Raw genomic sequence first — 24,122 nt, forward strand, 5'->3', positions numbered from 1 at the left:
TCAGGATGATGTGTATTATTGGCTTTCCACATAGCGCTCGGTATTTAGGCCTAAAAGTTACATTTTGGTCTCTGTCTCTTTTTTGATTTCTGTCTCTTACTTAGCTAGTTGCAAACTTTAACCAGTACTCTATAGAGTCCACAAATAGCTTCTACCCCAATAAGAAAAGTAAGCTTTGCACCGCTTCGGTAGTAAATTACAGCAGTGACTTAAGTGATGTTTCGGCCCAAGGCCTTTTTCAAACACTGTAAATCGAACATATATACATTATTAATATTGTGACAGATTATGTTTAGTGGATATAATATACATATTACATATATACATCTAAACATAACAAATCCAAGGCATATCGACAATATCCATATGAGACCAGTAGAGGCGGATTATATCGTAGGGTCCCTAGCGTGAAATCCATCAGTGAGTTTCAACTCTATAGACAGGGGTACTTCAAAGGAGCCCGGATAGGCTAAGTAGTATAAGGACAGACCAATCATAGACATCTAGGATCAAAGTATATGGCTTAATGCTTACCAAGGTTGTTTGTATCTGGATAATGGCGTTAGGAATCATGCTTGCTGCACACAGGAAGATACACTAGTGAGCCTGGGCTTGCTCCGGCTATTTAAACCAGAGGTACCGCCCACTAGGGCGTGGTCAGGTGACGCATGGAATGTGTCACATGGGTTCAGAGGCGCGTGCGTGGATTTGTTCTGTATATTATATCCACTAAACATAATCTGTCACGATATTAATAATGTACATATGTTTGATTTACTGTGTTTGAAAAAGGCCTTGGGCCAAACGTCACATAAGTTACTGCTGTAATTTACTACCTTTAAGATATAGATTTGTAAAAAAAAAAAAAAAAGAGGACATTTTACTACTTCTATCAACATCTCCTCTTCAATTATTCCTGACCAGATGTCATTTTTTCTTCTTTTCCCTAGCAATTACTGTTTTTACTTCAGCATCCAGTATGGTGGCGCACAAAGCTGAGCACCACCACCTGTATAGACAGTCGTTACAGTATACAATAACATAAATGATCAGGAATGGTGAGGCAACACCATTCATCACCTTCACAAAGAATTTGGGTTAAGGGAGGTGAGGAAATGTCCTCTTAAATATTTTTCATGTGAGTTTAAAAAAAAAAGAAGATATTGTGCAACTGCAGTTCACAGCTGAAAAGTCTTGTGGTCTGTCAGTTCTGCACACTATTTATCCCTAGGTTTATAATCGATACACATAGCATACAATTACTGGCCATATTATACCTAAACATTTATATTTTTGCAGTGAATAAACATTTTAAAAATGTAAACAATACTTGTAGTTGATACATTAGAGAAGTGCACTTGTGGGAAAATACACATTGGTTATGTGGTGGTGTTACTTAAAGTGTGTGTTTTGCAACTGATTACCATGTGGTGTACTGAGTTGCAGAACTTTTCACAAATCTTACTGCTGTCAGGTTTCCTGTGTCACTCACTGTTCTGGAGTGATCAGCAAGCTATCTTGGATTGTGACACGCACACAAAGCTTTTCCTTCCTGAAATGGGTTTTGTTTTTGACACTTTTTTTTTTCTTTTTCATGAAATTTATACGTTTTTAAAGTTTTGAACAATTTGAAAGCAAGTGAAGAGGGAGTGGTTTACAGCCGTATAGCATGGTTGATACAGTTTATTTTGGAATGGGCAAACACTGCATAATGTGCTAAAATTCTGTCTGCTTGTGTAAAAAAAAAAACTGGTGTCAATTTTCTTGCGCCAAATTAATTATATATTTTAAAAAAGAAAAGTTTTTAATGTCCTGTAAATTGGCAACTGTGCATGCACCATCTGTATAAGACTACATTCACACGATGTATGCCTGCCGTACCGCTGCAGGTGTGCTGCACTGTACCGCTCCCATACGGCAACCAGCGGCCATTGGTGTTTATGGGGGATGGTTTTACGGCATATATATATCGTCTGTATATACGTCCCCCATATGGTGTTGTGAATGTAGTCTAAATTTTATGCTATTTTGCCTGTGTGTTATAGTAACATTCATTGAAAAATGACACATGTCCATTTACTTTAGTGTCTGTTTATTCCCCTGAATAATTTATTTTTAGGATTTTGAAGCTTAGATTTTTTCATCCCGTATCCTAAAATTTTCACATTTACCATAAGGCTTAGTAAAAGACTTACATCTGTAGGGATTTTCTACGCAGTAGTTGATCGAGCAGGTAATATCTCTGCAGCCATTTAAATGCTGGAGTCGCATTGACTGCAGCATTTATGCTGCAGTGCTGTGCTGAATCAACATTGGCTTTGTGCCATACTAGTATGGAGCTGAACGCTAAGGGGTTAATGAAGTGTATAGCAGAACCTCAAAAATTGATGCCGGTTCAATAACGGGTAATTTGACCATTCTAAATGTCACCTCCATTTTGATGTCATTTCTATGAAGATCTCAAGGGGTTAACAATCTTCCTAAAAGCGGTTTCTGATAGTTTGAGGTGTGCAGATTTGAAAATGTGTTGATACATAGGGGTTTTTTAAATGTTAAATAGGTAACATTTCATTTAAAACAATATTTCTCCCCGAAATAGTCAATTCTGAAAATACAGAAAATCGATATTCGATTTGTAAGCCGCGCATCATAAAAATAAATTATCCAAACATTTCAACTATGAAAATGTAAAGTAGACATATGGGAAATGTTATTCAGCAACTTATTTAGGTGGTAAATCTATCTGCATGAAAACGATGATTTCGAATTTTTAAATTGGCAAATTTTTCAAAAAGTTTATCATTTTTTCTGTTTTTTTTTTTTTTTTTGTAAATAAGCGCAAAATTTATCAGCCAAAATTTACCACTAAAATGAAGTACAACATCTGGGGAAAAAAACAATCTCAGAATCGTTTAGATAAGTAACAGTGTTCAAAAGTTATAACCATATAAAGCGACGCATGTTGGCTCCTAGCGCCACCCCATTTTTAGCAGTGTTAAACTGCTAGCTTTAAAGGAACCCTCCGATAAAGCTAGCCAACACTGAAGCGTCTTGGCTTCAGAACGGCGGACCAAGCTGACCATGGTCTGGCGCATTCATGAGGAGGCTGTGACTGCTGCATGAAGTCCGGCAGTCACCGCAGGCCTATGGCGTGGGTGGGGCGGTCCGGGGAAGAAGTAGCGCCTCGGATCACTTCTCATGAATACGCCGGGTCGCTGTGACCTCGGTCTGGCATTCCGAGGCTATGCCGCTGCAGTGTCTGATAGCAGAGAGTTCCTATAAAGTTACCAGTTTAACACTGCTAAAAATGGGATAGTAAGCAGCTCCTAGTGTGTTTTTTAAGGGTGACAGGTCGTCTTTAGCTTTTAAACACTATGACAGCAGCAAATCTGCTTCTTCTGCGTTCTACAGAGATCTTTTTTTTTTTCCTTTGCAATCGGGGTCCAAGTCACAATTTGCCTTGGTACTCTGGTGTTTTGATTTATTAGTTTTGGAATTCTTTTTTTTGTTTTGTTTTTTTTTGTTCTGCTGAAGTCTGTTTTATCTGACAGTTTATCCACATGGACAAGATCATTTGTCTGTACACACATTTAAAACAATGGTCTACGTTTATCATTGTCAATGCTATTTAATTTTGGCAAACTTTTGCATAGGTCTTTTTTCAACCATATAAACTATGTCAATGATAAAAAAACAAATCACCCGATCACCCGTATCATAGCCTCCTCCAATCAGTCCTTGTGGTGGTGCAAGCTGCCAAATCCTTGACTCCAGATTTAAAGATATAAGAAAAAAATGTAGAAGGTAGCGGCACTCTGAAATCCACACTGCTACCTATTACGGTGCAAAAAATCCTTTATTCACCATAACAGGTGCATATACATGGACAACATACAAGCCCCTGAGACACGTTTCGGCGCCATCGCGTTTTAGTCATGATATCCACAAACTACAATATACATACATATGTTTTGTATATAGCATTTATATATGGTACCTGTATGAATTTATGTCCCATCTTGGTCGTCTCTTTTCCAGACTAAATAAATCTTGTTGTTTTACTATTTCCTCATATATACCCTCCATAGCCCTTGTAATTTTTCCTTTGCAATACATAGAAAAATATAAAAAGTTGATATCCAAGAACGAAGCAGTTTGAGGAGACTCTTCCTATCCAGCTACAATCCTGGAATATGTATGCATACATACATACATACATACATACATACATACATATTCCAGGATTGTAGCTGGATAGGAAGTGTCTCCTCAAACTGCTTCATTCTTAGATCTTAACTTCTCATATTTTTCTATGTATTGCACATGTCTATTGTAAAATATGTATATATATTCTTCCAGTTTAATATATATGATGTATTGATATAAGTTTATTATATACATTTTTTTGTAGGAGGTGGAATTTACATCCCTGAAGGAAGCTCTATCCTTTATATCACTAATTGATGGGTATTACAGATTAACAGCAGATGCACACCATTACCTTTGCAAAGAAGTAGTGCCTCCTCGAGTACTGGAAAACATTCACAGTTATTGCCATGGACCTGTTTCGTAAGTACAGTGTTGGAGAAGAGGCTGTTTTATGCTGGCAGTGTCAGCTCTTTTTTATTTTTTATTACTACAGTGAAATTTATCAGCAGTTTTGATCAACAGTGTTTGGTAGAGTCCTGGAGAGCTGAGTAGTCATGTATTTTCAAACCCTGTAAATTTATCTGAATATATACCCATAATTCCAGTGTGTGACTGTGATCTGGAAAGACAGCTAGTCTCTGTAAACAAACCTACAGAGACAGAGTTGGAGCTTCAGAAGACAGAATAGAACCCTTTTTTTTTTTTTTTTTTTTTTTTTTTTTTTTTTTATAGCCTGGGCATACTGGGGGCAGGGGACATGTAGTGGGTATTAACACGGGGGCAGGCACTGGTTATATACTAGGTGGCATGGACCACTGGCTATATACCAGAGGGCATGGGCTGCTGGCTATTAACTAGGGGGCAGGTGCTGTCTATATACTAGGGGGCTGCTGGCTATATACTGGGGACATGTACTGGCTACTGGGTGTAGGCTGTGACAAATGCATTTTCCACCCTAGGCTCATACGAGTCCATAGGTTTTCAACGTTTTTTGTGGTAAAATTAGGTGACTCGGCTTATACTTTGGTCCACTTATACTCTAGTATATGTATGGTACATAATTTTATACATTTGTGCAACCCTTTTAATCCAATGGTATATAGAAATGTTCTCCTAAGATATCTGTCACATGACTGACAATAGGGTTTTGTAGTTCTTGCCACATCACATGCTGTGTCCCATTTCATTCCAACAAGACTTACTGTATTTTTCGTACTATAAGGCGCACAAAATATCCTTTGATTTTCTCAGAAAATCTAGCCTAGGGCACCTAGTGCACCTTATATATGAGCCGTATTTACAGACAACAGCTGCCTTGAACTGTGCACAGGTCTGCCACCTAACATGTTAATGACTTTATTTTTAGACCCCACATTGTACTTTAACCGTAGGGAGTCTGATTTCTCCTATTATATACTGAAATACTGTATTTCAGGAAATATGGAGAATTTGTTATAGACCCGAAAAATGACATCAAGGACAAGGGATCAAAGCCAATATGGCGGCGCACACGTGTTACAGGCTTCTGACACCCGCGATTGGAGACCGCACCAATGGCGGCTGTTACAGGAGGGAGAGTGGGGATTTGGGGATTTTATATGGAGAGGGCTCAGCCTGTGAACCCTTTCCATTAAAGAGGGCCTTTCACCACCTCACACATGTAGAGATCATCATACAATCCTGTAGGGGCTACACAGATTCTACACAGATTCAGGGACACTTGGAATTTTCCTTCTAGCCCCCACAGTTGCGGAGATAACATTCCTAGTGTTTTGACCATTGTGATCAGTGTTTGGTCAGAGAGGAGGACCTGGGGCTGGAGGCGTGTGTTATTCTAATCTTCTTCTCTCATACTGTCCAATCAGTGGCAGGCAAAGTCAGAGAAATGATTATGAATATTGAGCTGTGAGTTTTTTCTATGTTCATCTAATGGTTGTGTTCACACACATTCCCCTAATATACTGTTGACATTATGTTTACGATATTTCGGCAGTTTTGCTTGTGGTTGCATTTACGCGGCGTTTACTCCAGTTACGATTATGCAGCGTTTGCGCCAGTTACGATTATGCAGCGTTTGCGCCAGTTACCATTATGCAGCGTTTGCGCCAGTTACGATTATGCAGCGTTTGCGCCAGTTACGATTATGCAGCGTTTGCGCCAGTTACGATTATGCGGCGTTTGCACCAGTTACGATTATGCGGCGTTTGCACCAGTTACGATAAGGCGTTTGCGCCAGTTAAGATAAGGCGTTTGCGCCAGTTAAGATAAGGCGTTTGCGCCAGTTAAGATAAGGCCTTTGCACCAGTTAAGATAAGGCGTTTGCGCCAGTTAAGATAAGGCGTTTGCGCCAGTTAAGATAAGGCGTTTGCGCCAGTTAAGATAAGGCGTTTGCGCCAGTTAAGATAAGGCGTTTGCGCCAGATAAGATAAGGCGTTTGCGCCAGTTACGATTATGCGGCGTTTGCGCCAGTTATGATTACGCGGCGTTTGCGCCAGTTATGATTACGCGGCGTTTGCACCAGTTACGATTACGCGGCGTTTGCGCCAGTTACGATTACGCGGCGTTTGCGCCAGTTACGATTACGCAGCGTTTTCGCCAGTTACGATTATGCAGCGTTTGCGCCAGTTACGATTATGCGGCGTTTGCGCCAGTTACGATTATGCGGCGTTTGCGCCAGTTACGATTACGCGGCGTTTGCGCCAGTTACGATTACGCAGCGTTTGCGCCAGTTACCATTATGCAGCGTTTGCGCCAGTTACCATTATGCAGCGTTTGCGCCAGTTACGATTATGCAGCGTTTGCACCAGTTACGATTATGCGGCGTTTGCACCAGTTACGATTATGCGGCGTTTGCGCCAGTTAAGATAAGGCGTTTGCGCCAGTTAAGATAAGGCGTTTGCGCCAGTTAAGATAAGGCGTTTGCGCCAGTTAAGATAAGGCGTTTGCGCCAGTTACGATTATGCGGCGTTTGCGCCAGTTATGATTACGCGGCGTTTGCGCCAGTTATGATTACGCGGCGTTTGCGCCAGTTATGATTACGCGGCGTTTGCACCAGTTACGATTATGCAGCGTTTGCGCCAGTTACTATTATGCGGCGTTTGCGCCAGTTACGATTATGCGGCGTTTGCACCAGTTACGATAAGGCGTTTGCGCCAGTTACGATAAGGCGTTTGCGCCAGTTACGATAAGGCGTTTGCGCCAGTTAAGATAAGGCGTTTGCGCCAGTTAAGATAAGGCGTTTGCGCCAGTTACGATTATGCAGCGTTTGCGCCAGTTACGATTACGCGGCGTTTGCGCCAGTTACGATTATGCAGCGTTTGCACCAGTTACCATTATGCAGCGTTTGCGCCAGTTACCATTATGCAGCGTTTGCGCCAGTTACCATTATGCAGCGTTTGCGCCAGTTACGATTATGCAGCGTTTGCGCCAGTTACGATTATGCGGCGTTTGCACCAGTTACGATTATGCGGCGTTTGCACCAGTTACGATTATGCGGCGTTTGCGCCAGTTAAGATAAGGCGTTTGCGCCAGTTAAGATAAGGCGTTTGCGCCAGTTAAGATAAGGCCTTTGCGCCAGTTAAGATAAGGCGTTTGCGCCAGTTAAGATAAGGCGTTTGCGCCAGATAAGATAAGGCGTTTGCGCCAGTTACGATTATGCGGCGTTTGCGCCAGTTATGATTATGCGGCGTTTGCGCCAGTTATGATTACGCGGCGTTTGCGCCAGTTACGATTACGCGGCGTTTGCGCCAGTTACGATTACGCGGCGTTTGCGCCAGTTACGATTATGCAGCGTTTGCGCCAGTTACGATTATGCAGCGTTTGCGCCAGTTATGATTATGCAGCGTTTGCGCCAGTTACGATTATGCGGCGTTTGCACCAGTTACGATTATGCGGCGTTTGCACCAGTTACGATTATGCGGCGTTTGCGCCAGTTAAGATAAGGCGTTTGCGCCAGTTAAGATAAGGCGTTTGCGCCAGTTAAGATAAGGCGTTTGCGCCAGTTAAGATAAGGCGTTTGCGCCAGTTAAGATAAGGCGTTTGCGCCAGTTAAGATAAGGCGTTTGCGCCAGTTACGATTATGCGGCGTTTGCGCCAGTTACGATTACGCGGCGTTTGCGCCAGTTACGATTACGCGGCGTTTGCGCCAGTTATGATTACGCGGCGTTTGCGCCAGTTATGATTACGCGGCGTTTGCGCCAGTTACGATTACGCGGCGTTTGCGCCAGTTACGATTACGCGGCGTTTGCGCCAGTTACGATTACGCGGCGTTTGCGCCAGTTACGATTACGCGGCGTTTGCGCCAGTTACGATTACGCGGCGTTTGCGCCAGTTACGATTACGCGGCGTTTGCGCCAGTTACGGTTACGCGGCGTTTGCGCCAGTTACGGTTACGCGGCGTTTGCGCCAGTTACGGTTACGCGGCGTTTGCGCCAGTTACGGTTACGCGGCGTTTGCGCCAGTTACGGTTACGCGGCGTTTGCGCCAGTTACGGTTACGCGGCGTTTGCGCCAGTTAAGATTACGCAGCGTTTGGGACAGTTACGACTACGCTGCATTTGCGCCACAGTTACACAACTCTTGTGTCACAGTTAGGCTTACACGGCATTTGAGTCACGGTTATGCAGCGTGTGCATCACGGTTACGCTTACACGGTGTTTGCGGCACGTCTACTTTTATTCCACATTTGTGACAGGGTTACGCTTACGCGGTATTTGCATCCCATTTACGCTTACTCTGAGTCACGTTTACGCTTACGCTGCAATTACGTTTACGCAACAATTATGTCACGTTTACGCTTATGCTGCATTTACGTTACGCTTACACTACACGTGTTTGCATTATGGTTATTCTTACGCGCCGTTTGCATCAGGGTTGCGATTCCCTTCATTTGCAGCACACTTTTGCCTACGGGCTGCTTGTCTCACATTTATGTTTGTGTTTGTGCGTACGCACCATTTGTGGTGCGTTTTTACATGCATACAGTGTTTGAGGTGCGTTTACAGATTTTCTGTTACTTAGCATTCGCCTTTTATGTCGTGTGTGACTTGTGTTTTTGCTTGCGTTTACAGCACATTTACACTTACATTTACATGCCATTTGCATTTATGTCTGGTTAGCATCATGTTTACGCTTATGTGGTATATGAGTTGATGTCTCGTTTGCACTTACGTTTACAAAGCGTTTCCATTTACATTGCATGCCTGTTAACCAATGCATGTAACATTGCATTTTTGTAAACATTGTGTAAATGCAATGTCAACAGAATATTAGAATGTGTGTGAACATAGCCTTTAGAGAAGATTAGCATAACATACGCCCCCAGCTCCTGCCCCAGCTCCTCCTCTCTGACTAAACACAGATCTCGTGACTAATAACTCCGCAACCGCGAGGGCTAGAAAGAAAATTCAAAGTGTCCGTGAATCTATGTAGCAGCCCCTACAGAATGGTATCATAATCTCCATATAAGTGAAGTAGTGAAAGGTCCTCTTTAATGGACTAGTGTCATACTATTATGTCATAAGTATTAATTAAAAAAAGAACATTTAACCCTTTATTTCAGAAATCAATAAAACAGTTGACAATTATCAACTTTGTAATATACTTCATTAAGGGAAGAAGCATTTTTTGTGTCTTCTCTTCTGCTCTTCGGAAACATAATTCTTTAATACAGTATATTACACAGTTCCTTATTATCATCTGCACTATACCTTTGTTTATGTATTTAGTGATAGCAAGATTGAATTAATCTTGTTTTTTTTTTCCTCCAATACATAGGATGGAATTTGCCATTGATAAATTGAAGAGAACAGGAAGCCAAAAAGGAGCTTTTATTCTTCGATGCAGTCCTAAGGAATTTAACAAGTACTTCCTTACATTTGCTGTTGAGGTAATAAGATCTCACTGATGTCTTACATGAGGATACTCTTAAAGGAAATCTACCATTTCTTTTTATGCATTGTGAACCAAACATACCTTGAGAATGATGTAGCTGATGCAGAAATACCGTATATACTCATGTATAAGCCGAGTTTTTCAGCACAAAAAAATGTGCTGAAAAACGTCCCATCAGCTTATACACGAGTCACAACGAGTTAAAAAATACTTAAAAAATAATAAACTTATATACTCACCCTCTGGTGGCCCCGATCTGCAGCGCTGCTCCCCCCATGTCCTTTTCTGGCTCCCCCCATGTCCTTTTCTGGCTCCCCCGATGTCCTTTTCTGGCTCCCCCGATGTCCTTTTCTGGCTCCCCCGCGCATCTTCTACCTTCTGTACATCGCGCTGATGACGTCATACTAGGCGCCGCCCGGGAGACAGCAATGGCGGCGCCCATCGCGATGTACAGAACATGGGCGCCGAAGCCAGAAGAGGACCCGCACGGACATGGGGGAGCAGCTCTGCAGATCGGGGCCAACGGAGGGTGAGTATATAAGTTTTTTTTTTTTTTTTTTTTTTTTAATGCTGGGCTGGGCTGTATACAACTGGGGGCAAGCTGGGCAGTGCTGTATACAACTGGGGGCAAGCTGGGCAGTGCTGTATACAACTGGAGGCAAGCTGGGCAGTGCTGTATACAACTGGAGGCAAGCTGGGCAGTGCTGTATACAACTGGGGGCAAGCTGGGCAGTGCTGTATACTACTGGGGGCAAGCTGGGCAGTGCTGTATACTACTGGGGGCAAGCTGGGCAGTGCTGTATACTACTGGGGGCAAGCTGGGCAGTGCTGTATACAACTGGGGGCAAGCTGGGCAGTGCTGTATACAACTGGGGGCAAGCTGGGCAGTGCTGTATACAACTGGGGGCAAGCTGGGCAGTGCTGTATACAACTGGGGGCAAGCTGGGCAGTGCTGTATACAACTGGGGGCAAGCTGGGCAGTGCTGTATACAACTGGGGGCAAGCTGGGCAGTGCTGTATACAACTGGGGGCAAGCTGGGCAGTGCTGTATACAACTGGGGGCAAGCTGGGCAGTGCTGTATACAACTGGGGGCAAGGTGGGCAGTGCTGTATACAACTGGAGGCAAGCTGGGCAGTGCTGTATACAACTGGGGGCAAGCTGGGCTGTGCTGTATACTACTGGGGGCAAGCTGGGCTGTGCTGTATACTACTGGGGCCAAGCTGGGCTGTGCTGTATACTACTGGGGCCAAGCTGGGCTGTGCTGTATACTACTGGGGCCAAGCTGGGCTGTGCTGTATACTACTGGGGCCAAGCTGGGCTGTGCTGTATACTACTGGGGCCAAGCTGGGCTGTGCTGTATACTACTGGGGCCAAGCTGGGCTGTGCTGTATACTACTGGGGCCAAGCTGGGCAGTGCTGTATACTACTGGGGGCAAGCTGGGCAGTGCTGTATACTACTGGGGGAAAGCTGGGCAGTGCTGTATACTACTGGGGGAAAGCTGGGCAGTGCTGTATACTACTGGGGGCAAGCTCGGCAGTGCTGTATACTACTGGGGGCAAGCTGGGCAGTGCTGTATACTACTGAGGGCAAGCTGTATACTATAGGGGGCTGGCTATATACGGGGGGGGGGGGGTCTGTGACCAATCCATTTCCCACCCTCGGCTTATACTCGAGTCAATAGGTTTTCCCAGTTTTGGTGGTAAAATTAGGGGTCTCTGCTTATACTCGGGTCGGCTTATACTCGAGTATATATATGGTTTTGCTCAAAAAACTATTATAAAATTCAGGACCTTGGAAAAGCTGAGTGCAGACTGGCTGCCGTATACAAACACATTACTTCCACATACACAGGAGTTGCCCGAACTGTCCAGACAGAACTAATCCACCTCAGCTGAATGGCTCCTACACAGTAGCTGGGGGGATGGTGCAGCGACTGATTTCTTTTGCCTGTCAGAGACAACACAGTGATTATTATTCTTGGCTTATGCTGGGCATGACGAGGCTGGAGCAGTGCATAATAAGGGTGAGGAGAGTGCTGGGGCAGCCACAGGAGTGATAAAACCTCATTATCATTAGACAAGATATGCAACAATGCAATGATGCATCAGTGTAGCTACAGCATTCTTATTCTTATTTCTGTCGCTCCTGTGTCTGCCCCAAATAATGAACCTAATTATTCAGGGATTAAACAAGATATGTTTCTGCATCAGTGTAGCTACAGCATTCTTAAGGTATGTTTGGTTCATAATGCATAAAAGCAAATGGTATATTTCTTTCAACATCACTTATAGGTGTCTTGCATGAATTTGGAAAACACCAGGAGGGTCATGACAGGTTGGGGGGGGGGGGGGCTAAAAAGGCTTCCAAGGTCCAAGAAGCCACTCATTGTTTAAAGGGAGTCTTGTGAGCCCCATGGAAGTTTCTGCCTGGTGCAGAGCCCAAAAGCAGAACTACCGCGGCATCTGGGAGCTAAAATAGGGTAAGTATGCTTTCTTGTTTTTTCTACAACCCAGACTTGGCCTTCTAGGGGTTTCCAGAATCACAATTTGTTAACCAAGTGATTTCCTGCAATCTGCAGTAATATTACATCCAGACTCAAAACCTGTGTATATTCCAGCTGGCGCCCTCCTGTAACACCCACAACAGCGGTTTAGTGCCCCGAAAAGCCCTCTATGAGGTTCCTATGTGGGTGCCTTCCTGAGCTTGATGCGTTGGCGGCGCTCTGCTGCGTGTGAAGCCAGAGTTGCACACCCAGACTTCACTGCGCAAGCTCCATACTAATCCCAGCTTCACAGAGCATCCCAAGAAGAGGCACCCGCCAGATACAGCTGAAAATGCGAGTGCAATATGCCTCATCAGCCTCACATCTAGTTGTGTATAAATGTGCTGGGTTTTTTTTGTTTTTTTTACATTGGGGCTACATAGAGACCTGATATAGGCTGAGTTGGGTCCCTAAACCACAGGCCGTTGGTTTCGGGTTCCAAATAGACATGATAGGTCCTCTTTAAAGACTTAACCAACAGATGAAGAAAGTTCAATTATGATGCGAGTCGTCACATGCTGTTTGTTTGAAGGTCACTGTTACGGCCAGTAACTTGCTCCAGTGGTGACCAGGCTACAAATGAAATCTCACTTTTTCTGGATCAGAAAGGTCTGAAACCAACAGGGATCGTTTGCTATCATATGCGTTCTTGTTTATTATATTTTTACCCATAAAAAGATTATACATGCTTAATGACTTAAAAGTGATGTTTCTTTGTATATTAATGGATCTAAAGTGTTTACTTGAATGCATAGTTGAAAATAAAAAAGTTTGGCAGTTTATATCTTAATAGTTTAGTCTAAATAGAAAATGTTCATCCATTATTACTCCCATTGCTGTAAATTCCTAATATGTACAAGTTTATGTCTTCCCTCCACATAGCGTGCTGGTGTGCCTGAGTATAAACACTGCTTGATAACAAAGACTGGGAACGGAGAATACAACCTCAGAGGAGCCAAGAAAAATTTTGGCACACTAAAAGATTTATTAAACTGCTATCAGAAAGAAACTGTTCGATCTGACGGCATCATTTTCCAGTTTACGCGATGTTGCCCCCCAAAAGCAAAAGGTCAGTAGGGGAGAGTTTTTTAATGTACTTTTATGGATAATATACCTGAATTGTAACTTTTGTAAAATGTATTAGAACATAGGTTCCCTTTAACTTATCAGCAGAAATTGACCTAATAAAATACTATCAGTATGTTGTCAAGCAGCCGAACAACTTCCAGGTCATGTTTCTTTCATGGCCCAGTGTGGTGGAATCATCGAGAAAATTTAATTTGAAGTGAGATGTAAAGTGATTGTGTAAAGTCAAAGAGGTGGAGTATTTAACACTGAAGTCAAGCTCTTTCTTCCTCAGAAAGTTCCCTTCACTGTAATTGTTGGTCGTGAATCAAGAGACATCACTAACCAGATGTCCTGAAGTCTGTATTCTAATCACAGAGGAGGAGGCATACAGACTCACCTTGACTTCAGTGTTAAAGGGGTATTCTCATCAGGGCATTTACATTTAATTAAATTAATTTGCCATATGTAAACATTTCTTCAATTGGATGTTATTAAAAAAATGTTCCTGTGTGAAGATAATTTCTCATAAATGTAGTTATTCTGTCCCTTAGAAACGAGATACTTTCCTCGGATACGACCACGTCATACTCTGGCAGCGGTGGCCAGACATGCAGTATTGAGTCCTGCCAAACCACCAGGATTCAGCGATCATTACCACAGGACGGCTGTGCGACATGTAGTAACTCCCGGACATTTTATATACAATAACCTTTTGTTTCTTTGTGCAATCCCTCCAGCAGACGTGGCCGTATCCGAGGAAGCCATCTCGTTTCTAAGGGACGACATGGTTACATTTATGAGAAATTATCTTCACACAGGAACATTTTTTTTAATAACATCCAATTGAAGAAATGTTTATATATGTCAGATTTATCAAACTGAATGTAAGTGCCCAGATGAGAATACCCCTTTAAACTCTCCTTCTCATTGACTTTACACAACCAAAATATACGGCTCCCTTCAAAGTTAATTTTATGGATCATGCCACCACACTCGGACATGAAAGAAACAATAACTAGACTGTATTACGCTGCTTAAAATATTCTGGTAGTGATTTATTAGGTCAATTGCTGATGACAGGTTCCCTTTAAAGTGGTGTTCTGGGTTCACAATTATCTTACCAAAGGATCAAATCTGCAAATCTTTCAAAACAAATGAAACAATACCTTTTTATTCTACTCACAGTTTCCCCCCCACAGTTATGGCATTTTGGTCTTCCTCAGCAGGGGAGAAATGGGTTGAGTCAAACCTCTTCCTGCCCTAGAAATGAGTCTGTTTCACACTGCCCATACTTGACGCATTGAGTTTAGCAGAATAGACAATAAGATTTCAACAAGTTAATCCATTGAGCTCCACATAGACTGTATATAGAGGATGTATATAGTAACTAGCCAGGCTGCTATCATTACATAGAGAATCATGAAGCATGGGATAAATATTATAATGCTGCAGGGAAATATCTACATTAAGTGTAGTCTGTGCTGCCTACACACCTAAAGGCTTAGATTTTCTGCTGTGACAAGTAGGGGCCAAGGCTGAGGAGGCAGAAGACAATATCAAGGAAACTGCTGGACATAAGTTATGAAGAAATAGGCAAAATTGTCTGACGTGCCAAGAACTCTTGACTTGAGTAAAGAGTCAAAAAAAAAAAAAATCAGTACACTTAAAGGGGTATTCCAGGAATAGGCATGATTCATATACAAATGGGTCCTTAAAATATAAGCTAATATGTAATTAGTTGTTATTTTAAACTTATCTCCCCTTAGCATAATGCTAAGGACATAGACTGTAATGGAGAATTAAAATGCTACTGTCTCTTTAATCAGTCCGTTGATTTCCTCTGCCTGGAGCAGACAGAGGACAGAAGATGGCTGCTGGTCACATGTCCACATCACATGTCCTGCACCTGCCTCTGCAGGTCATGTGATCATCACTACGTTTGGCTGTAGTTGGTTAGTTGCAGAACATCCAGCATGGCCAGTGTTGTGGTGAGACATCGTCTCAGTGAGGTGCAGTGATGGCAGTTACACATCATTACTTTGGTTAACAGAGCAGGACAGTCTGTTAAGTCATCACTGGGAGCAGAGCATAAGAGGCAGGAGGAGTTACTGAGAACTAAAGTATCATGGGACTTGTAGTTTCCAGTGGCGGCCATCTTGTTGATAACTCCGCATACTTTAGAGAGGCCATAAAATTTTGTGAATCATAACATTTCTCTAACGTTTAGATTATATGGTCATATCTCCTATTTAGGGACTATGAACATTTAATGTTTTTCTGTGGAATACAGCTACTATGTGCAATGATTATTAATGAATTTCCTGGGTAACACTATATGTATGCTTATGTTTCTATGGCACTATATGCACCTTAAAGTTTCACCCTTGGTCATTATCCCTGCATGGACTTTGAGTGGTGCTTACCTACTCTTGGCCATGTTCTCTATTTGCTCTTCTTTGGCGCAAGCACTTTATATTAAATGCACATTTTGATATTTACTAGTATATATAAAAAACTTTTTATCTTCACTTCATATTTTGTGGCGCACGCATATAAAATGAGTTGCAAGTCTTGAGCGAACTGCTTTTACTAGAGCGCATGCGCATAAATACCTTGTGTCACACAAGCTGTTTGTAGTGTAACGCATGCACATAACTGTTTATCTGATAGCAAAATGATTTTGTGTTCAACTTGCCTAGGGGTGCGGTAGCGGGTTTGGCTGGCATCGTGGCCGTGGCCCTGGTGCGCAGGGGTCGTTTGCGTGTGTGTTTCCCGGGAGACGCATGCGATCAATAACCCAGTCGCATGTGTTTCTCTGGGGACGCGTGTGCGTTCAGGCCATGGCCCGCCCCCTGTGCATTGCATGTGACCGCGGCCTAATAATGCACGTGCGCATAGTTTCACTTTACCTTGCGAGACCCAGGAGACACTTGGCCTTTCCAGGTAATGATAATGTGCACTTGCTTGTCAAGCCTCTACTCAGTTCAGGTTTGTGGGCTCGCTCCGTGTGCAGTGATTGGAGGTGGGTGTTCACTCTGGGATTTTAAAAGTTTGCTCCACAGGTTCTTAGGCACTTACCCTTGAGCAGGTTGCATGGCTGCGATGTAAGGCATGGGATGCCTCCAGCCACAAGCCTGAGACCGTACTTGTCTCCTGTCCCATCCCTTGATTCTGGTATTTTGTATCTGGTGTCTGTGATCCTGGTTTTGACATTAGGGAGCCTCATTCTCTATTTATTACTTATATTGCATTTGACTTTATATTGATAGGGGTTCCCCATGTTATGACTGTGTGTTTACCCTTGTTTTGCATTTAGCACTTTGTATAATTTTCCAGGGTCGGAGAATTGTATTACATACAGCACTTTGTAACTTAGTTGGGACAGTCTTTTAACGTTGCTTGTGGTTGTACGTGGACCTTAGCTATTAGGCCGGCGCCACACGTGGCGCTTTTGTCTGCGCTTGCAAACGCAGACAAAGTCGCGCCCACCGGGGCGGGCCTCGGCCCGATCGCATCGGCGTTTCTATGGAAACGCCAGCGATCGGGAACGAGCCGCCGGTGTTTTGCGTTAATTTAATTTAACCCGAAACACCGGCGGCTCGTTCCCGATCGCAGGCGTTTCCATAGAAACGCCGATGCGATCGGGCCGAGGCCCGCCCCAGTGGGCGCGACTTTGTCTGCGTTTGCAAGCGCAGACAAAAGCGCCACGTGTGGCGCCGGCCTTAGGTGGGGTCCATGTGTGTATTTTTGATGTGTCTTTTGTACACTTTTAATTGGTTTTACTCCATCTGATGCTTGTCATCTATGTGTATTTATTGTGCTCAATAAACTTGTTTAACCCCTTAACGACTTGGCCTTTTTTTAGTTTTTTCACTTCCATTTTTCACTCCCCACCTTCAAAAATCTATAACTTTTTTATTTTTCCACATAAAGAGCTCTGTTATTACTTATTTTCTGGGTAACAAATTGCACTTTGTAGTGACGGTATTCAATATTCCATGGCGCGTACTGGGAAGCGGGGAAAAAAAATTCCAAATGCAGTGAAAATGGTGAAAAACCACATTTGCGACGTTTTCTTGTGGGCTTGGATTTTACAGCTTTCACTGTGTGCCACAAATGACATGTCTACTTTATTCTTTGGGTCGGTACGATTACGGGGATACCAAATTTGTATAGGTTTTATAATGTTTTCATACATTTAAAAAAATTAAAACCTCCTGTACAAATTTTTTTTTTTTTTATTTTGCCATCTTCTGACGGCAATAACTTTTTCATACTTTGGTGGATGGAGCTGTGGGTGGTGTCATTTTTTGCGACTTTTGATGGTGTTTTCATTGCTATCATTTTTAGGACTGTGCGACCTTTTGATCACTTTTTAATGATTTTTTTTATATTTTCCAAAATGGCAAAAAATTGTCATTTTTGACTTTGGACGCGATTTTCCGTTACGGCAGGGGTCAGGAACCTTTTTGACTGAGAGAGCCATGAACACTACATATTTTAAAATGTTATTCCGTAAGAGCCGTATCATATGCACATTCCCCCCTAGTAGATAGGTAGTCCCAGTGTCACGGGTGTCCCTGCGATCTAGGTCTCGGGCCGCAGGCACACCCGTGCTCCTCTCCATGGCGGCGCCCCTTACGAGCTCACTCAACTCACCACTTTCCAGCTCCCATCCCTGCCCACTTCCCGGGTTCCTATAAAGACCGGCGGCTCCCAGCATTCCCCGTCAGATCTTTGTGCTTCATGCCTATGAGGAATCTTTCCACAGTGTTTCTTTCCTAAGTGTTGACCTCCCATTGTGACCCCGGACCTGTTCCTGATTCTGCTCCTTCGCTGCCAGCCCTGATCTTTTGCTCCGTCCCAGACTACGCATCATTGCTGCCTGCCTTGACCGATTTCCTGTTCCTGACCACGAGACTGCCTAGTGATCCTGCACCTCAACCGTGGAAGCACCGTGGACAAGTCGCACCTGTGGAATAACCTGGTTGTACCACGCTGTAGACTGGCAGGCTCTGGTGGAGACTGGGTGCCACTTAGATTCCGGTCCCAGGTGTCTGTTTACATCAATGTCCGCAGAGGTCCAGGGGGTTCCCTACTCCAAATCCTGATACTCACCCAAATTCCTCTCAGTACATAGGTAGTCCCAGCACATACCCCCAGTAGATAGGTAGCTACAGCACATACTCCCAGTAGATAGGTAGCCACATCACATACTCCCAGTACATAGGTAGCCACAACACATACTCCCAGTATATAGGCAGCCACAGCACATGCTTCCCAGGAGATAGGTAGTCGCAGCACATGCCTCTCAGTATATAAGTAGCCCCAGCACATACCCCCAGTAGATGGGTAGCCCCAGCACATACTCCTATTAGATAGGTAGCCTCAGCACATACTCCCAGTAGATAGGTATCCACATCACATACTCCCAGCAGTAGATAGGTAGCCACAGCACATACTCCCAGTAGATAGGTAGCCACAGCATATGCCCCCAAGTAGATCAGTAGCCACAGTGATTGCCCCCCGGTAGATAGGTAGTCACAGCAAAAAAAAAAAAGAATATTCACTTACCAGCGCTCTCTGCTGCCGGCTCCTCATTGCTCCCAGGCTCTTCTCTTTGACCCTGGCTTAAATGATGGCAGCGATGGGGCCTGGGTCATACAAAGGACGTAGGCAGCGATAACATACACACAGCAGCCATGACTATTTATTAAAGATCTGTCTGAGAGCCAGATGCAGCCAACAAAAGAGCCATATCTGGCTCCCGAGCCATAGGTTCCCTACCCCTGCGTTACGGGGTTAAACGCAGTGAAAAACCGTTATTATATTTTGATCGGACATTTTCGGATGCGGCGATACCTAATGTGTTTAGGATTTTTACTGTTTATTAATATCAGTTCTAGGGAAAGGGGGGTGATTTGAATTTTTAGGTTTTTTTATTGTAATTTTTTTTAAACTTTTTTTTTTACTTTTTCTTTTACTATTTTTCAGACTCCCTTGGGTACTTTAACCCTAGGTTGTCTGATCGATCCTACCATATACTGCCATACTGCAATATGGCAGTATATGGGGATTTTACTCCTCATTCATTACAATGTGCTGATAGCACATTGTAATGAATGGGTTAAAACGAGACAGCTTCGGGCCTTCGTGAGACCCGAAGCTGTCATGGCAACGGATCACCGCTCCCCGTGACGTCATCGGGGAGCGGCGATCCGCGGCAAGATGGCGGAGCATTGCAGCATTGCCGGCGGCAATCGCGGTGAAAGCACCCGTGATCGGCGCTAGCACCGATCGCGGGTGTTACTGGTAAGCCTTTGCTGCAATATGCAGCAAAGACTTACCGGCTATGGACCGGGACCCGGCGCATCGGGAAGGGGTTAAAAAAAAATTCTGAACCTATACACACGGGCTTTTGCTCGCTTTCTCTGTCATACTTTAGAGACCATAAAATTTTGTGAATCATAAAAGCAAACTATTTAAATGGGTATTCCCATTTCAGCAAATAAATGTTATTTTTTTGTATAATAAAATACAATTTTTCAATATACTTTCTGTATCAGTGCTTTGCCATTTTCTAGATCTCTGCTTGCTGTCTATCTATAGGAAGCTTCATTGTTTACTTCCAGTGAACAGAAATCTGAGAATGGTCACACAGGAGTGCGGCTCATTAGTGTCACAGAGAGTAATCAGATGTGATATAACAAGCAGTGTACCTGTGTGACCATCCTCAGATTTCTGTTCACTGGAAGTAAACAACAAAGCTTTTTATAGAAAAAAAAGCAAACAAATATCTAGAAAAATGTGAGAAATTGACACAGAAAGTATACTGGAAAATTGTGTAACTTTTCATGATACAACCAATAACAGTTATTTGCTAAAATGGGAATACCCATTTAAGCTCCATGACTAATGACATTTGAGTTTTGTTACAAAAACCCTTAATGCTATAAATAAATGAATGTATCAGACATTCATATTCCCAGAATACCCCTCTAAAGGGAACATGCTATTTTTATCAGAGAACAGGTTTGCTATAAACAAAGCACTATATATGCCAAATATGTTTTTAAAAATTTCTATATTATGTTATATGGTGTTTGACATAAAGTATGTGAGTCCCAGAGAGGAAAATTTCAAATTACAACTTCCATCTCCTGTATAATATATTCACTGCTCTGCTCATCACTGCTGATGACATTTCCATTCACTGAAGAAAATTGGGCAGATTTACTTACCCGGTCCATTCGCCGGGATTCACTAAGGTAGTTCCTCCGACGTCCACCAGGTGGCGCTGCTGCGCTGAAGTTCCACGAGGCCCGCTGGAATGCCCTGAAGTTCACTGGCCTATACCTGGCGCGAGTCCCGCGACCCTTTTTTTTTTTTTTTTTTTATGCAGCGGTTTTTCCAAATCCGTCGGGTTTTCGTTCGGCCACGCCCCTCGATATCCGTCGCGTGCATGCCAGCGCCGATGCGCCACAATCCGATCGCGTGCGCCAAAATCTCGTGGCAATGCAGGGAAAAATGGGCGCAAATCGGAAATATCCGGGTAACACGTCGGGAAAACGCAAATTGGGCTCTTAGTAAATGACCCCCAATCTCTCCCTCCTGCATCTTACTGGAAGTAGAGGATCTGGGGGTGGGGGCAGGCAGGAGAGCAGTGAATATATTACAGAGCAGACAGAAGTTGTCACTTGAAATTTTTTTATTTTTCATTATTTTGGATTCAAACTGAGGCATTTGGTAGGGAGCCAGGTAAAGTTTCACATACTTTATTTCAAACCCCATATGACACAGACAGTTGGGTTTTTTTTTGTTCGGGGAACGTCCCCTCTCCCAATATGTAAGATTACAGCAGGGAGAGGGGGAAGTTCTGAGGTAGCAGGGGGCGCATCAAATTTTTCGGAACATACTACAGGGGTTTTTTCTTGAAAGAAAGTTCAAATTTGAATACCCTAGTGATGTTTACACAATAATCATTTTTAACCCCCTTACTTTACAATGGCTGCTTTAGCTCCTTTGGTCAGTGTAAAATTTCAGAGTGTGGGCTGGGACTCTTGATCCCTCTATGCTATTAGATGCTGTGTGCTGACAATGTGCTTAGATTATCAGGGTACGGTTTACCAACACTTTTATTTAGCTTCTGAACAACTAGTATTTGACACCTGGAAAAAGAGAGAGAATAAGACACAGCTCTGCTATATCTGAGTTATAACACACATAGAGTGCCTACCCTCCCCCCTGGATAAAGACCTCTTCTTGTCTGTAGCTTGTAGAGTAAGTCTGTGCAGGTTGCTTGTCAGCAGGAAGTGCCTGTGTGTGTGTTTGTCTTGTGATGGAGGGGGGAGGGAGCAGAGATCACACTGCATCGTGCAGAGAGTAGAAGCTATTCAAGAGAAGAATCTGCCCTGCTCAACCAAAATTGCAAACACCAGGCCTGATAGAGACAGGTTGGAATTATATCTGTGAAATGCTGGGTTTTTGTTAATAACAGTAAGCTAGAGAATGTGTTATTTTGTTATCCTGAGTATATTTAAGGATCTTGTCTTCATGGGAATACCCCTTTAAGTAGTGCAGTTTTTACTGACAGATCTACAGTTTGTAGTCCAAGAAACACGACCATTTTAAACATTGTGTAGAAATTTATAGGGGACAATATGTTTTTCAAAGGTATATTGTTGTACAGCATATTTGCTTTTTACAATTCTTATTTCTATAAAAAAAAATGTTTAATTTTTTTTGTTCTTTTATAGAAAAATCAAACTTGATTATCTTCAGGAGCAACAAGGTTTCAGACGTCACCTCGTCACCTTCATTACATCGACACAATAATGTCAATCAGATGGTCTTTCACAAGATTAAGAGCGAAGACTTGACTTATGTACGTTATTTTATTGACAAACTGTTTATTTAAAACAGGGGTCTCAAACTCAATTTACCTGGGGGCCGCTGGAGGTAGATTCTGGGTAAGGCTGGGCCGCATCAAGTTTTCCACACAAAATGCACTTACAAAATAGCATTATTCAGATTCAAATGTCATGGCGTCTCCCAGCGCAAGGAAAGCCCCGAGCTGGGAGACATGTTTTTTCTCTATGAACGCGTCCTGTGCACCGAGGGGTCCCAAGCTCCTACCGCACTGAGCCCAGTCAGGGACACTCCATCGCCCCCCCTCCCCCCCGGTACTTGCCTCCCCGTGTCCCTCCCATCGAAGAAGATGAAGTCGCCGCTCTGACCTGTACCAAGGGCGTTCAGAGCGGCGACTTCATCTTCTTCAAGTACCGGAGGGAAGGGGATTAACCGGTTACGGGCCCTTTACTGTTTTTTCATGTCCATTTTTCACTCCCCACCTTCAAAAATCTATAACTTTTTTATTTTTACACGTAAAGAGCTGTGTGACGGCTTGTTTTCTGCGTAACAAATTGCACTTCACATTGATGGTATTTAATATTCCATGCCATGTACTCGGAAGCGGGAAAAAAATTCCAAATGCAATGAAAATGATGAAAAAAACGCATTTGCGCCATTTTCTTGTGGGCTTGGATATTACGTCTTTCACCAAGCGCCCCAAATGACATGTCTACTTTATTCTTTGGGTCGGTGCGATTAAGGGGATACCAAATTTGTATAGGTTTTATAATGTTTTTTACAAAAATTAAACCCTCCTGTACAAAACTTATTTTTTTGATTTTGCCAAATTCTGGCGCTAATAATTTTTTCATACTTTAGTGTACGGAGCTGTGGGTGGTGTATTTTTTTGCGAAATTTGATAATATTTTCAATGATATCATTTTTAGGACTGTACGACCTTTTGTACTGATCACTTTTTATAGATTTTTTATATTTTTCAAAATGGCGCTATTTTCCGTTACGGGGTTAAAAGCAGTGAAAAACCGTTATCATATTTTGATCGGGCATTTTCGGACGCGTCGATACCTAATGTGTTTATGATTTTTACTGTTTATTTATATTAACTTTTTTGTATTTTTATTTATACTATTTTTCAGACTCCCTAGGGTACTTTAACCCTAGGTTGTCTGATCGATCCTATCATATACTGCCATACTGCAGTATGGCAGTATATGGGGATTTTCCTCCTCATTCATTACAATGTGCTATCAGCACATTGTAATGAAGGGGTTAAAACGAAATCTTCCGAAGACCCGAGGCTATGGAGACGGATCGCCGCCCCCCGATGATGTCACGGGGAGCGGCGATCCCAGGTAAGATGCAATATGCAGCAAAGACTTACCGGCTATGGAGAGGGCTCAGCCCGTGAGCCCTCTCCATGCAGCGTGACTCCGTGCAGCGTTCCAGGTGGGGGCCGCAAAATATTGTCCCGCGGGCCACAGTTGGCCCGCGGGCCGCGAGTTTGAGACCCCTGATTTAAAACAAGAGCACATTGCTTTACTGTTTTAAAGAGAAACTGCCAGGTTGATTTGGGACCCTAAACCAACTACAGGTCGTTGA

General features: G+C 43.2%; 1 protein-coding gene across 2 annotated transcripts in view; it reads left to right on the forward strand.

Moving 5' to 3' along the window:
- The window catches only part of JAK2 (Janus kinase 2), a 134,313-nt gene that overhangs the window by 79,873 nt on the left and 30,318 nt on the right, over positions 1-24,122 (forward strand). For both annotated transcript variants that reach the window (XM_072151912.1, XM_072151920.1), the window contains exons 8-11: positions 4,412-4,569; positions 9,924-10,035; positions 13,467-13,653; positions 22,409-22,536. In XM_072151912.1, the coding sequence (XP_072008013.1) occupies positions 4,412-4,569; positions 9,924-10,035; positions 13,467-13,653; positions 22,409-22,536 (585 nt within the window). The remainder of the gene's footprint in view (positions 1-4,411; positions 4,570-9,923; positions 10,036-13,466; positions 13,654-22,408; positions 22,537-24,122) is intronic.

The sequence above is a fragment of the Engystomops pustulosus genome, chromosome 1 (genome assembly GCF_040894005.1).
Source record: "Engystomops pustulosus chromosome 1, aEngPut4.maternal, whole genome shotgun sequence".
Classification (NCBI taxonomy): Eukaryota; Metazoa; Chordata; class Amphibia; order Anura; family Leptodactylidae; genus Engystomops; species Engystomops pustulosus.